At 41.6% G+C, this 16184-nt stretch overlaps 1 protein-coding gene across 1 annotated transcript in view; it reads right to left on the reverse strand.

Annotated features, from left to right (window-relative positions):
* Positions 1-4047: 4047 nt before the first annotated feature.
* Fife (regulating synaptic membrane exocytosis protein fife) overlaps positions 4048-16184 on the reverse strand; it is a 42503-nt gene continuing 30366 nt past the window's right edge. Inside the window, exons 7-21 of the mRNA XM_090173788.1 lie at positions 15495-15611; positions 15025-15151; positions 13803-13870; positions 13613-13707; positions 13377-13549; positions 12890-13314; positions 12318-12374; positions 11950-12021; positions 11628-11819; positions 11438-11539; positions 11131-11265; positions 10269-10487; positions 10096-10209; positions 9893-10035; positions 4048-8646 (exon numbers count right to left, since the gene is read on the reverse strand). Of these exons, the coding sequence (XP_090029914.1) occupies positions 8488-8646; positions 9893-10035; positions 10096-10209; positions 10269-10487; positions 11131-11265; positions 11438-11539; positions 11628-11819; positions 11950-12021; positions 12318-12374; positions 12890-13314; positions 13377-13549; positions 13613-13707; positions 13803-13870; positions 15025-15151; positions 15495-15611 (2198 nt within the window). The 3' untranslated portion in view covers positions 4048-8487. The remainder of the gene's footprint in view (positions 8647-9892; positions 10036-10095; positions 10210-10268; positions 10488-11130; positions 11266-11437; positions 11540-11627; positions 11820-11949; positions 12022-12317; positions 12375-12889; positions 13315-13376; positions 13550-13612; positions 13708-13802; positions 13871-15024; positions 15152-15494; positions 15612-16184) is intronic.

Genomic DNA, 16184 nt, shown 5'->3' on the forward strand with positions numbered 1-16184 from the left:
TTACAACAAGTGTAGAAATCATTCAAGAAGGGCTGCGTTCAGTAAGAGTAATCGAATCGGACCTGCATCAGATTGTTGTATTTATATACCCCGTGCACCGCCAAAGCAGTGGTATCTGAACCGTTGCATATCGTTTGCAGCGTTACGTCAAGAGCTACTGCTCGCTTTTCTGTACTCCCGCAATCGGTTCGACGCCATTAATTTCCTTAACTTTGTGACGTCACGCTACAAATGAACCGGCTCCCCCAGCAGCTTGAAATGTTTTCAATCTATCAAGCAGCGCAACGTCATACCGGAAATTGGGAAAATCGTTCAATAAGAAACCGCTTCATAGATTTTAAACTGGCGAATTGTCAAAGAAAGTATTAAGGTTTGTCGACTTTGCCAGCAGATGTTTATTACTTATATTTGTGTAAGCGTTGCGTATAGGGGTGCTGCCCATAGTGCTGTATTTCTATAGGTGTTTTTTTATGGAGATAGATACTCTATCGGCATTTGTCAAACAAACTTTGACAGTTGAGCAATTGTGCGAAGTGTGGGTGGTGGTGAGTCATCGTTTTGAAAATGCTGAACCTAGGTCCGAAGAGATGTAATGTCACAACGACTTTGGAAAAAAGAAGTACCAATAAGTGCACAAGAAGAAAGACACGGTGATTCCCGCGTCCTGACTGACTGACCAAGGGCTCTTCTCTCCCCGACGCTGAGTTCGTGCTTTAGTCGTGAAGTTAAACCTTGAACGGACGAGGCTTTGTAATTGTAGCCTACCTTGTCACGTAACGGCTCCTGTGCCACCGTCAGGTCGTTCGTGACTTAAACACCAGACCTTTCAAGTCTTCCACACCAGACCACCAGAGCTCAGACCCACAGTGTTAAAAAGACTACAAGGCTGAACCGCACAAATACCCTCGGGTGTTTTCACAGGTTGAACCACACAAATACCACATGAGTATTGTTTCCTCAAGAATCTAAGCACCATTAAGAGTCCACTTACCGATGTATGTCCTCGAGAGTCCAAGTACCCTCACAGCGAGTGATATTTCAGACCATTTTTAAAATAACTTCAAAAGTTGAACATTTTGGAAACCCACGAAACACCACAGAAAACACCGTTAATTTCTTTCTTTAATAGATGAGGGCTAAGCAATGGCGTAAATAGCACCCCGCAGACCCCGCGCCGCGGGGGCCCCCCGAGAACTAGGGGGCCCCCAAACGTTTATGATTAAAATCGGTGCTATTTAAAAGGCCCTAGAGTCGTTTTTCGCGGGGGGGGGCGGAGTTCCTAGTTACGCCACTGGGGCTAAGCGCCACCCCTCTAAAACATTTAGGGGGACATGTAGTAATGTAGATTGTCTAATACCTATCAGCGATACTTTGTAAAATTTTAACAAAAATCGTGACTCCAAGATTATCAAAGTTTTGTCTGAATTACATTACGGCCAACAATTTAATTCCTTCTGTGACATTAAAATGATTGGTACTGCTAATAATAGGAAACTATACGTATACAATTGGAATGACTAAGGAATACTATGGTGGATCTAATAATTCTCATATAAGCGGGCGTGGAGAATTCGCTCGCAATGTGTTAAACTAGACTCGGCTCCTAGTCAATATTAAGCCTTGACTCCTACATATCTCCTTTGCTCTTTTTTAAAGCATATAAATACGTATTTTACGTGGGACTAGACAGTTTCCCCGAGGACAAATTCTCCAAAATCTTCATTCTGAGCACTAATCGGTGTTCTGTTAAATACATTTTCTGGAAAGGCTTTTTTATCCGAGTGAATGTCCTTCATTTTCTTTCCAATGAATATGAACGCTTTACGTCCTACCACGCGACAAGATTCTTTGAAACTGAATGCTTTTAAAGACCAACGAGGTCTTTAGTGATTACTTCCGTAACAAAACACTAAGCAGCGCACAATATGGGGCAACAACTAGCAACTAGCTACTAAGAGCAAAAATTCTTCCTCTTTTTAATGGCGATCGTCTGTCTGAGAGAGTGTTTCGAAAAATGAAAAGTAGACGAGCTTTTGATCAAAAGTACGCGAGGGTTGAGTTAAAATTTCTGATGTTCAATATCTCTAGGTACTTCCAATTCATTTTGGTTTTCTTGCTGCTATTACGTCATTGTCCCTTTTACAAGTTATACGTGCTAAGACTTTCTGACTATCTTGTGACATTTTATATTTATATTTTTGGTTCATTTTATTTTATTTTATAATCATCGAATGACATCAACACCAACCACAGATATTGTTTATGCCGAAAATGGTACGCGTAGGTCCTGACATCAGAGAGATGCGAAATTGCATAAAATCCCCATCAAAGAACAGCCTAGGAGGTGATATACTTTAGGAAGGGACTTGTAACTGTCTGTAGTCTTTGGTTTTTATTCATTTTTCGGAAAACATGTTTGCCAGCTTGTTGACGTACATTCGTGCGAGTAGCACGGTCGACGGTTTTCAAACTGGAACGTACTGAACTGAACTCCCATCAAAGACTGAGGGGGCAATTTTTGTCGGGGGGAAAACAACATAGCCGGATTTTATGAAAACACCAGTCCTTCTTAAAAACGAAAGTTAAATGAAGCTGGACAAAAGGCTTAAAGTAATTGTGGTAAAAGAACCCAGAGCCAATTCACCACTGAATTCACAAATTACATTTTGGGGGTTTTATAACGCTAGGAAAGAAGTGTAGGGCTGTGCGAGTAGTGGTTTTAGGCAATCGAGTTCGAATTTTTTCATCGCGTATTCGAGTCGAGTAATATTGATGTCGAGTCGAGTAATCGAGTACTTGATTAAGGGGGAACTTTCTCTTATTCGAGTCAAGTAATTCAGAAGAAAACCTCGAGTAATATGTTATCGAGTACTTGATTAAGAGCTGGTTGTATTCAAGTAATTTGGAAATTAAATTGAAAATGAGAACTTTTCATAACTAACCTAATTGTGACTAGTGGGATATAAAAGACTAGTATACTAGGCTACTAGACTAATTATAGTAATTAATAGTAAAATAAAAATACAATATAAATTTTTTAATGTACCGTCTTTTCGTATATTGCTTAGGAAGTTAAGACTCCTAAGTCCTAACGCCGGCGGACATCCGAACTCGTGACACTCCAAACCAAAACTTAATAATATTGTTTGGACAAAACCCGCGCATGCGCAATACGTATTAAAAACCGTGATCCATCCCCAAGGCCATTCAAAGCATTTGTGGTTTGTACGTCATGTAGGTACCGTTTGTTGCCACCCCGAAAAGTTTCAAACCCCTCTTTGAACTTCGAGCAGTTTATTCAAGTAATCGGCTACCCAACTTTGCCATTTTTTGGTACTCGATAATTTTCCAATTACTTATTCGAGGTCGAGTTCGAGTACTCGATCTCAAAAAAGTAATCGATGATGTTCGTATACTCGCACAGCCTTAAAGAAGTGTCATCATTTTAAAGATTTGTTAAATATTCGAAGAGTTTTTTTTCTTCTAAGTTTTACGAATAAGAAATTTCAATTATTAATTAATTATTCGCTTCGTAAAGATCTAATATTATTTAAAGTAAACGTTTTCAACTATGCACTATTTTCTAGTATATGTAAAACCAGAAGTTTACAATATCTGTCTTACGATAAAAGAATCCCTCAAAAAGAAACGCATAACTTCGCAGGCCGGACGCGGATTCAATTGTCCGCCGATGTACACACAGCATTAAGGCTGAAAGGGTACCGCGCTTATTATATTCCTAACCATGTAAAGTGTTAAAATTAGACTGCATAGGAATCTGTAATAATTAATAAATAAATTGCGTCGAGGGTGCGGCCATCAGTAGTGGGGTTCTGCTACCCATGCTGGTTTTGTCACCTGTCAGGGCTTGCGGACGCTGGCGTAGGGCATTATGATGACGGACCTCCGGTGGTGTGGTTTCAATCTTACCGGTACACCGGGCTATAAATCTGATGCATGACGGTGGTTAAAAAAATGTCAACTGTAAAAAAAAGTAATATCAAATTTTAAACAAAACTTCATTTTTATTATATCTTTTTTCACTTTCAACACGTCGAGATATCCAGGAGTAAATAGGAGTACGTGAACCACGGATAAAAGGGACGGGTGGCTTGGGTCAATATTATAAGAGCCACAGGGGGAAGGCACTCCGAACACGAGACCCCTCAACCGTACGACATTTTTGGGTTATAATATTACATTAATAAACATAAATTACATTTATAATATAATTTGGCAATTTGAAGTTCTAAAATATAGTCTCATTTAAACTTTGATGGTGAATCAACTATTTCACGTTTTTTCCTCTAGCTTAGTGGAAGATTATACATTCAAAAGTCGTCTGCTCTTTCAAATTTCACGCGGTCGATTGGCCGGAAATGGTCTGAGGTATCCTTGCGCCGACTGTACTATATATTTTGTCTTTCTTAGCCTGCAACTGACTATAGACTCGATTCGGTCGCGAATACTCTCATTAAACGAGGCTGTACTAAAGCCGCGGACGAATCCCGTAATGGCGCTGCGGTACTGTTTTTAAGGGTCCCATTTTTGGAGTTCCCCTCCCTGTGGCTCTTATATAGTTGACTGAAACCAGGCGTCCGTTTTATCTCTTGTTCACCTAGTTCTATACACTCTTTGGAGATGTGAAGGTATTTTGCCATATCAATTATGATGACAACGCACATTTTTACAAGAATATACACAATGTATAATGCGAGTCACAATAATAATTTACAATATTATTTACAATTATTAAAGTGGGACGAATAAATTAATACATTATCACGACGTAATAATAACAATATAATCTTTTAAAATATATGTAGTTTATATTTATAATATATTTTTTTCAAAGCAAATAAACAACGTTATCTGAAACACGCCAAAACAAACAATGTTTTATCAAGATTGTTTCTCATTAAGGTCCTGAAAACGTAATATATATTTTATAAGATGATATTCTCAATATGGAATATCATTAACTGCACCATTTGCCAACAACACCTTGCAACACTAGACAACAATACAGGCTCGAAATTAAAACGGAAAAAAAGCCATGGCTTAGTTTCTAGACTCTAGAGCCATTCTCTAAAGATTTAATTAAAGCATCTCTATTTAGACACCAAAACGGTGAGAGATTTTTTTGTTCCTGTTAAAGATGTTCATCCCATCAAATAAAACCAAATATTAAATTTGAAAATTGGGTTTTAAGTGGTTCTCAATGGCAAGAGGCTTTCCTAAAGCCTAGTTCCCACTTAGCGAAAAATTTCGCGGTGAAAATTGACGCTCGCGAATAAAATTTGCGATTTTTTTCAAATTCGCGGCTAAAGCCGCGTCTCCGCGGTATCTAGCGAATGTTCTATTTTTTGACGTCCACACCTTGGCGATAAAAAGCTTCAGCCAATCAGAAAACGCGTTCCCTCGATCTATTCCGCTCCCGTCCGTCACTTATTAAGCCTAGGTCTTTAAAAAAGCGGCTCAGCCAACTTGACCAAGATACTGAAGTAAAAGTAATTATCTCTCGAATATAATCGTTTATTTATTGAAATTATCAACAGGAACATCCATTTGGTTCATTTTGAACTGATGTTTTACGTTAGGCCTAAAACATTACTAAAAACCCGCGCGAGTTGTTTTCAGCGTTTTTAAATATTCGCGCTAAAGTGAGAACCGCTTCCCCAGCGACCGAAAAACTGCGTCTTTTTTCATCGCGCGAAAATTTTATTCGTCTCGAAAATTCGCCAAGTGGGAACTAGCCTTAATCCTTTCAGCTTCCGACGCGATTGAAGCACGCTCCCTCCGGTGACGTCCCCCCCCCCTCGTGCCTTGGGGAACCTAGACTTGGGCTGCGTCCAAATTCTAAGAATTCTTCCGTTGATAGTGAGAATTCTCACTTCTCAAAATTTTGACGGTCCTTCTCACTGGAAGTGACGTAATCTCTTCTCACGAGCTCTCACTTGGTCAAAAAGGGGTGGTAATTATAAATAAAAATGGCAGCTAATATTCAGAGAATTCAGAATGGTAAGTTAATTTCCGATGAAATATTCCTTTTAAATTATAAATCAAATGTTTTCTTCCGTTATATTGTCGTGAAATTGTGTAAAAATGATATTTAAGTTCGTGGCATTCTCGTAAGCCGCCATCTTTAGAAGAATCTTTTTACATTTGACTATTTTAGGCGAGATCTCACGGAGGTAAAATACTGACGAAGAACTCTACTCAAGAGAAGAATTCCTTCTTATAATTTTGGGGCACCCCATGACGCGCGCTGATCGACTCAATATAGTAATTCCAAGGATACAATGTCATTCTCCCCAAGTCTTAGTTGTGTAGCCAGGATTTTGGATCAGGGGCCCAGAAAAGACTTGGTTCCCCGCTGGCTAAGCCACTGACGCTAAGAAATCGATGTATTTGGTTTCTGATCGGTGTTAACAGGAAATAAACGCTTATAATTAGTCTGATTGCTATTTGGAATCGTCCGCTGCTTTATAGGCTTCGTGCGTAGTTTAAATTTTGGTCATAAGTATCGACGCCTACCTACCGAGTTTTGAATTGAATATATGAAAGCTGTCTGCTCGATCAAAATTCTCCCTCTGCACAACAGCTGAAATTTCAATCGAAATACTTCAAAAGTCGTCTGCTATTTCTTCACATATTTAGTTGATGGATATTAAGGCAGATGGCGCTATATTTCCTAACCTCGAAGCCTATATTGGGTTGATAAATGCACCAAACGAACACTTTCCCCTTAATAGGTGTTTCTATAAAATACAGGACGTCACGTTGTAGGAATTAGAAGTCCACGTGCGAGCTTAGGCTCGTGACGCAGAGAAAAACATTTTAAACTTTAATTTTTTTGTTTTATTTTATGGAAACACCTATTATTTTTACATAAGTGTAATAGTTCACAGTCTTCTGGATATTAAATTTTTACTGAGAACCTCAACGTTTGGTGAACTTTAGCAGTGGCGTAGCCAGAAATTCGTAGAGGGGGGGTCGAAGTATGTGAATTTCACGAGGGGGGCCCAGAAGGGGGTGGGAATTTAGTACAGTCAAAGGTAGGCCCAAGGGGGGGTCTGGACCCGGAAAGCCCCCCTTGTCTACGCCACTGAACTTCAGACTAAGTAATTACGTGCCCTTTGCTTCGTCGTCACAGAGAGCGGATGCAGAACTGCCGCTTGATAATAAGTTGCTTTTTTTTCACGGTAAACGCTTATCTTTCTGGGTATGACGTCAATTCTACATTACTCCTATCTGTGTTATTTTGACTAACTGACGACATTGGCTGACCAAACAAGGAGCGTGCTCCAATTGGATATTCACCCCTCACCCCTGGCTCCATCTATGCGTTCCGAATACATAATCTGAAATTTACGAAGCGTTTTTGTTTGTAACTTCCACTTGGGCCCTGTGACCGGAAGAAAATGTAACGCTGTCGCTGATAATTCCAATTCGTGTATTTCTGATCACTATTAGTAAACGTTTTTATCCTTTTCCCATAGTGAATAACGGGCCCCAATTCAAATGTAAATGAAAATTAATTAAAAATGAAGAGCCTAAATTTTGGAGAATAGCTTTTCGAGCAGCAGTTGCTTTCGCGAATTGCGCTGAATAGTAATAATTGAAGAGGCTAATAACAATCGCTACTTAAATTGTCTTTTAGTATACTAAATTGGAAAGGCACTCCCATCCTGAAATAGGATTTAATTAGAACTTATTCGCGAAGTTTTTTTGAAATACTTAAGTGATTTGTGCATATTTAAGTTCAGGTGCATAATATTTTTACGAGATTTGACAATATTCAATATTTTTTTGTATCTCAGTTTCTCCCAAACCACAATTTTATACTGAAATTCAAGTATTCTTTTTCTCAAACTTTTAGTCTTTCCGTGCCGCGTCTGTTCGAAGGCCGTGATAACCGAAATCATAACTAAGCGAGCTAGTTAAGTGACCGACAATAGGAAAAATTAAATTATAGAGTTATAAAATTGCCTCCTCGGACCACAACGACCTACGATTATTACGAGTTTGCGATAGAAGTCGTGTTATATTTGGTTTGAACTTAATTCTAACGTACTATACACTTCTTTCGTTATCGTAGCTTCCAAATTTGCCAGTATAAAAATAGAGACCATATACGTGTTTAATAACATTATAGAGAACAACGTTTTCGATAGAGGAATATCATATTAAACACGTGACTACCGCGGTTTCAAATTTCGCGCCTAAATTTCAAACGATTGATATGTTTCGAAACGGGCGGAGAGAGAAAATTCCCGTTTACGTGACTGGTTTTCCATTTTTGTTCGGAATAATTCTCTTACCTCGTTTCGCTCGCGTTTTGAAAATGAGCAATATTTTGGTTTTACGTAGAATCATTTCGCCATCTTGTTTGTTCTGATTTTGGAATTTGAGCCGCATCCGGAGATCGGCGACGACCTTTGGCGAAGAATAATATTTGTTCGCGTTTGTTAGTTGACATTCCCATCAAGCGGATTCATTCGATTCGGTGTCGGTTTGGGCCAAGGGGTACAGTCTGTACCAGCCCACGGTTAATTTGGTCAAATCCAAACGGTCCAATTGGATTTCAGCCGCGCCCAACGATTGGTTATGTTCGAAACCTTTCTGCCTCTCCCAAATCATCACCTGAACAAAAAAATTATTAATATCACGATTGATTGTCATTTTTGGATAAGTTTCCCTGTTGTTTGCTTTATGATATAATGATTTTTTTGGGGGATAAAACTACGAATACTATGACCAATTTTTACCTCTGCGAGGGGACTTTGTTCCCTAGGAGGGGTTTCACAATCACCGTGTCTGTCTGTGGGTCTGTGTGTCTTTGCTGCGAACGCGTACGCATTTTCGGTGCAAAGTGTAATCACTGCGTACGCAGTTTCTTAGAATTAGGGAAAAGGTTTTTCCAAAAGCGCCCTCTTTTTGTCATAGGATGTTTTATATTCTTTTATTAATTTGCGTTAGTATCGGGTGGGATTCGAACCCGAGCCCTCCTGCACGACAGGTGAGCGTTCTACCACAGAACCACGGATACAAGAAATTAGAAACTCTTCCGAGGAGAGGTATATTTTTGCTTGCCAACTTGTTTGATTAACACTTTAATAACAACTTTTTAAAATAATCTCCAACTTGCAGGGTTTTAATTTTTGTTACGAGAATGAAGAGAGATAAATGGTTGGGGTTTGTTTTATTTTGTTAAATAGATAATAATTTATAATATGTACGTAGCACATTTCCAATTTAGACCCTTAATAGCTTTATAAAAATTATAGAAAATTGGAATTTAAGTAACACTTTAGAAATTACTTTTCATTTGTGAGACCGATGTTTCGAAGCGTGCTGGCTCTTCCTCAGGTTCGAGGAAATTTATTTGAGCATTACTCTAACAATACGCTACGGTTAGGGGTTCCTTACCCTAATTAGTGCCAGAGCATTTGCTAAACATTAACAAGGTTCTCCTTAAAATACGCCTATTTGCTTTTAATGAAAAATTCGGTGGCTTTGAGCCGATCCCATCCTGTTATGGCGATTATGGCGAACGTGCCGGAACTAGAAAACCCGTTTTGGGATACCTTTGGAGGCCTCAAATGATTAGGCAGGAGTACACAGGTAACCCGTCCACCTGTTTAAGGCATTAAAAGTCGCTAGATGGCTTGGGCCTAAGGTGGTGCCTTGGGTATTAGCCTAGCTGATTATTATTAAAAGCTCCAGGGACTCTAGTCTAATAAATAGTGACTCAGAAACGAAACTAAAGAGGGTGGTAATGTGTTAAAAACGTTTCGTCTGCCATGACCGGAATTTACAATAGTCTTTAGTCTGTTTATAAAACCTAGGAAGTGGAATTGTTTTATTTCGAGGATTGCATCATATTTACCAGAAGTATTCTTCCCAAGACGTCAGAGCCATTGTACTTGAGCGTTTGCCGATACTGCGGCTCGGTTGAATGTCTAACTACTCTAGTTTTTTTTTTCTGCAGCTTGCGGTCTCCCTCGCGTAGATACGTTTTGACGTAGGTATCTGAAATTGAAGAAACCATTGAAGGAAACGAGAAAGAGTGTTGGATGAAGCGGAAAATACCAGGGAGTTGACCACCAGGCGTCATTTTTAAGCCCCGTCCGGCAACTATGTCCACTTCGAGTTGACCTTTAGTCATTAAGAAACCTAATTTAATCTCGCCCAGACGTCGAAAATCTAAACGCGTTACGAAATTATAAGTTTTTTTTTTCACTTTTCCACAAATGGCCGTGTACCTTTAGGTTCTCCATCGGTGGGACTTTCGGCGAATTTCTTCCTGACGATCTGACCGGGTCCGTGAGGGTCATTTCGACCTTCGTCGTCCTCTTGACTGGCAGACTCGCTGTCCGGCGTCAAATCCGGACTCTGATTGTAATGAGCGTTCCAGCGTTCGTTGGAACCACCACCGCCGCCTCCTCCTCCCGCTGACACTCCCCCGGTTCCGAGACCAGGAACTAGGATTCCAAGAAATACATTCTTGAAATCGAGTAATGACTTATCACTTTTAGGCGCGTATTACGGTAATTAACATAGAATTAAACCACGCAATGGGGGGAGGGGTACAAAATGGTTTTCGGCAATCAAAACTATACCAGTACCCGCGACAAGGTTGAAAGAGGATGGACTTCTATCACGGAAAAATATAATACCATTCATTGTGATTTCTTTTTTTCGGTAAAGGGGGGAGGTGGGTACACTCCAATGGACACGCCGTGATTGGTTGTAGAAATACCAGAAAGAGGAATGATGAATGCGCAGTGGCGTGAGGACACTCGGGAAAGAGCCAAACGGTGGTACATGATATCGAAACGATTTCTCTATGGGCTAAGTAACGGGTGATTTGGTAACTTTGGTACATGCGTCATTGGGAAAGTGAACTAGCGAAGTCTTGTGCAAAAAAGGGTGCTTTCAAAGACCTTCGACATAAATGGACTGGAAACTAAGACACAATGTCCGATTAGGTTGAAGGTTGAGTTAATAAAAATAATGGTAAGTGGTGAGTGGACGATGGGGTGGCCAATAACTTGCATGAATGCCAACAAAAATTTAAGAAAACTTGGTTAGTGTCCGTTTTCTTTTGGACGTAGCGTCCCATACCCAAGGACATTGACCTCTTGTCCTTTTCGGAAGATTTGAGGCTAAGAGTTCGAGAGAGTTTCTTTTTGACTATCGTGCTAAATCTCCGCTGCTCGAGCTGCTCACCAGGGGGCGCTATCAAGGAAGGCGTCGAGCCTTGGCAAAAAGAGAGAGAGAAACAGTGGAGTCCCTGAAAACCCGCTGTTCACAGTTTGCTTTCACACCCTTCACCCAAGTTATCTCTTATTTTTTAAAGGAATTAAGACAATCCGGGTTCGCGGGATTAGTTACGAGCCAGTGAGGCTAGAAAGCTACTAAAAGGGTTTACCTTTTTCTTGGCTGGTGTCGGAACGTAAAGACGGTCGATGCATACGAAGACTGGCGCTTCTTAGTCTGTCTCGTCCCTTCGATTCGGAGTTGTTGTAGAGCTCTGTTTGGACAACAAGGACGATCATTCAAATACTTATTCGTTAATAGGTTACGCGCTAAGTAGGGACTATCACCGATTATATACTGACCCGGTAGACTGTCTTGAGAGATGAGTTGAGAGCCTCGGCGTCCTGTAGGTGGCGGCTTAACCGGCTGGGCGGGAGGCGCTTGCGAAGCGGCGACCGCTTGCGCCTGATACACTACATTGGGGGCGGACGATTTGCGTTCCTGCGGTACATCCACTTTGAGACCACCTCCCGAGTCACCCTTTTTGCTGTCGTCTAACCAATTGAAATTAAAAATGATTTCCGGTACATTCTGGACGATAACCGAGCCGAAATATCGACGATTGGGTCCTCTTTAGGGTCAACGCCAATCCTCGTATCCAGTCTCGTTAAGAGAATAACTTACGCGAGTCCATCGAGGAACTGCGTACCATCCCTCTTTGGTCGTCGTATAGGTAGGCATCCTCCGTTTTATCCTCTGCCGAGAAAAGCCCCAAAATTAGACTGAATAACCGGGAGTGACCAACTATTTCGCAAAGCGGTATCAACCATAATGGTGTAATAAAAAGTACATAGCGGAGCTCTTAAAGATTCTTTACTTTTTTCTTCCAAAAATCAAAATAAAATGCATTGGAGAGAGCGAGTGCCAAAAGCGATGTTAAAAAATGGGATCAGAGTGAAAGAGAGAGTGCTCGAAGCGCTACTAGAATTAGGAATGAAGACTGAATGCGGGTAGTGGTCAAAGGTTTTTCGCCCAATTGGCGGCACACTTACCATCCTCTGGCCACAGTGTAAACACCACCTTGTGACCACTCTCGGGTAGGTACAGCTCTAACATTACGCAAAAAATGGACATGGATATTACATTTTGTAGTAAAAAACACTTTAAAAATATATTTAAAACGACGCAAAAATGTTGGTCTTAAACAAAATCAGTTTCCCGATAAAGGTAAAAAAGAGCGTGAGAAATGGGTATGGAATCGCGTTGTGAACCATTTTTTACGTGTCACCTTAATGGCAGTGGGAGAATGGGGTCTGGCAAAAAGGGGGTAAACACCCAATATGAAATAAATCCCGGTTCCGTGACTTTGACGTCATTACTTCAGGTGCGAAACAAAGACCACGTGTCGACCCATTTTAGGTCAGCACCCTTTAAACCGCAGGCATTACGTTGACGCGTTAAAATCATCTCACAACACGACTCCTTACCTTTTCTTCGCGACTAAAACCTCGGAGGAGGATACTCCAGAGTTAGTCGTCACCGCTGTTGACTATGCCATGACGTGGTTCTTGACGTTCGGGTTATAGAATTATGACGGACGTGTGAAGAAGAAGAAGAGACTCACCCGACAAGGAATGAGATTGCGAGGACTCGATGGGCGTGACCCTCTTGAGCAATCGGCGAGCGTAATCGTGAGCCGGCGTCGAGGGCACGGGTACGGTGGGAGGTGGGGTGGGCGAAGAGACGCTGGCGCCTAAGGAGGCCAGAGCGGCGGCGCTGGGAGGTAGCTTGTGAGGTGGGGACAGGAGAGCGGGCTGGTTGAAGGACAGCGGGTACCATTCGGGGCAGTCCTGGAGGTCAGCCCTGCGCAGCGGGATTTGAGCCTCGCCCAAGAAGGTGTTGCTAACTTGGCTACTGTTGTCCCAGATCGAGATGTCCAGCATCTTTTCCAGAACATTGTCGGACGTGACGCCGGTGAAGATGAAGGTTTTGTTCCATTCCGGATTGACGCAAGGGTCGGCGATTTGCGTTTTCATGAATGCGTGTCCGCTGCCAGACAGAAATCTCCGTTAAAAGGAGGGATCCGCCTTTCGACGACCGAGCCGGCTTACGTATGAGGTATAAGGCGTATTTTGGCGTAAGGTCGCGGTAAAGCACCCGTCGATGACCGTCTTCGTCTCAGACCTCGAGCACCAATGACGGTCACTAGCAGATCCGAGCGATTCTGATCAAACCAAATTTGAACTCCCACCTCTCCTTGCATATGGTCGTGGCACAGTTGGTCCTACCCCCCGCGCGAACGACGAATTAAAGACCAATCGAAGGAAGAGAGTATTATTTGTTTTACCGGAGTTTTGGGTAGCCTCCTGCGTCCCGCCGAGGCGGCGGCGTTGGCGGTTTGAGTTAAGGGTTCCAGAGCTTCCACGCTAATTCCCATGGAGTCTAACAATCGCGAGGGAAGATAGTAAATACCGAAAAGAGTGTTAATTAGCCAGACGGGATCGTTAAATTCGTTTAAAGTTAATTACGGTCATTACCCAAAGCGGAAGGGGCGGACCTCTTTCGTAGCCCATTCGCTTTAGCCACTAGAGCGCTCAAATCCGGACTGGAAAAGACGTTAGTCACACCATCACTGACACCGCTAGATTCAACAAACCATTACGCGGACGCCCTCTTCTAGCTAGATTATCATGGCCTCTTAGTAAAACCAGAAGTAAATTATGTAACTTTTACGATAAAAGTATTCGCGTTTTTATGTTGCAAAAGTTATTTGCTTGAAAGATCTACCATCGCAGGCTACCATTAATTTTTCAAAATAATTATAGGGAATTTCTAAAACTAAATGCTTTTCATATTAGTAAATCCGATCATCCATTTAGTTACCAGCCTCCCATACCTCGCAGCGTAAATTAATCTGTTTTTTAATCACTAAACGTAAACATAGATGGCGATTGTCAGCGCGAAAGACTGCCACGAAAAATCGAAAGCGAAAACGGGGGTAAAGATAATATAGACTACATACACTAGATTCGAAACAGAGTTTTCAGATTGACGGTTTTGTAACGTAGCTATTTACCCACTTTCGGCACGAGATCTCCGAAAAATCGGTTTCAGGTTTTACATATTACACGCTTAGATTGCGAAGTAGACGCTGTACACTTTGAACCGTCTACACATCCGCCAATTAACGGTGAATTTGCTTCCTTTGAAAGTAAACTCACCGAAGGCACTTCTTTCAATTTAATCCCGCGAACTTTATCTCGTAGACCAACTGACAAAATTTAGGCCTAATCTTCAAAAAGAACTGGTACTGGAATTGTTCCCACAACGGTCCCCGCGCGAGCCGTAATCGCGATTAAATAAACACGCTGAAGCCTACTCCAACACAGTATGAAATTTCCTAATGGCCGTATTTCCTTTGGACGAAAAACCAGATGGATTTTAAAACGCGTCAACGATATCCATAAAAATAACTCTCGAGAATTGTGGAGAAAAATGACCACGAGCGACGGTTGGCGAGATAACCTAGTTTTAAACGCAAAAATCGTGCCAGGAATTCAGTATCCTTCGAAATACATTCTTTAACGTAAAAGAGACGGAACGCGTTTCGAATGATAAATTTCGAAGGTTCTTAGGCTCTAAAGCAACGCGGTTTTTTTTTTCGAAGAACCAACTCTTAAGATCTTATAAAAATTACTTTTTTACCCAAATATGGAATATGTTATAGCGCAAATGAAAATAAAATAAAAAATGCCTTACTTCGGAGGTGGTATATAACTCTCAACAATCATTTCCACAACGTCCCCCGATCGATTCAGTATCAAGTTGACCTCTTCGTACGTCAAATCGTCCAGAGATTGACCATTCCATTGAATGATACGGTCACCTTCGCGGATGATCAGCGGAAAACATTAGTCATGACCGTTATTAGTCTTTCACTAGGAGTGATAACGGGAAATTATATTTTAATACACTTGGAATGTCTTTAGTAAAGCTATAAGGGCTATTCTTTTAAAAACGGGCGTGATTTACAGTTGAGATTTTCGGTCGTGCCGTGTTACGTTTAAAATCTGCGCCGATTCGATATTAAGTCTTGTCTAGAATCAGTGGCGGACTGGCCATATAGTGAACCTGCCCAATGGCAAGTGGGCTCCATGGACCGTTCATAAAGTGGGCCCCTTAGACATTCCACTTGTATACGTATATAACTTACTGGAAATAAGGATTACCTTGTTTTATTCCAGCTCGATCGGCGGGTCCTCCGGGTGTCGTCCAGCTGACTCTGGCCCTCAAACGGCCATCGTCGTCCGCCTTACCACCCATTACACGGATTCCGTAGCCACGCGCTACGCAGAGGGGACAGGGAGATGAAAAATAATCTTGGATTAGTTGACGACCAAGTGAAGCGATGGGGTTTCAACGGAGATGGTGCTACCGTCGAGGACATCATTTTAAGCGCGTACCACCATCTCAGTTCCGAACGGCGCTCGTAAAACTCGTCGAAGAAATCCGAGGTCTATTTCATTACGCCATAAGAAGTCGATGACGTCATCAAAGTTCTAATTACGTATTTACTTCGTAAGCCGAAGTCCAACTTCTTTTTTCGATAATTACCGAATTAGCCGTACTTTGCGGTTAACGGAAGAAAATGGTTCTTCTAAATAACAATCGGAAGAAACGTATCTAATTAATAATTAACATTCGATTAATGAAAATAGTTGGGCAGAAAGCGCCACTAGCGGCAACGCGAAGAGACCGGAGGAGAGAGAGTTTAATGAGCCAAAGCGACATCTCTCGGGCTGCAGAATGGCAAATGTAGCGCGCCTCTTGCGAACAAAATCCTCATTAGGGAGCCCGAATTCGCTAATGAGAGTCCACGCTGGTTATTTAGGGTTATTTAATGAGAAAGGAGTAACGCC

The sequence above is a fragment of the Leiobunum rupestre genome, chromosome 4, assembly GCF_980474605.1.
Source record: "Leiobunum rupestre chromosome 4, qqLeiRupe1.1.hap1, whole genome shotgun sequence".
NCBI lineage: Eukaryota > Metazoa > Arthropoda > Arachnida > Opiliones > Sclerosomatidae > Leiobunum > Leiobunum rupestre.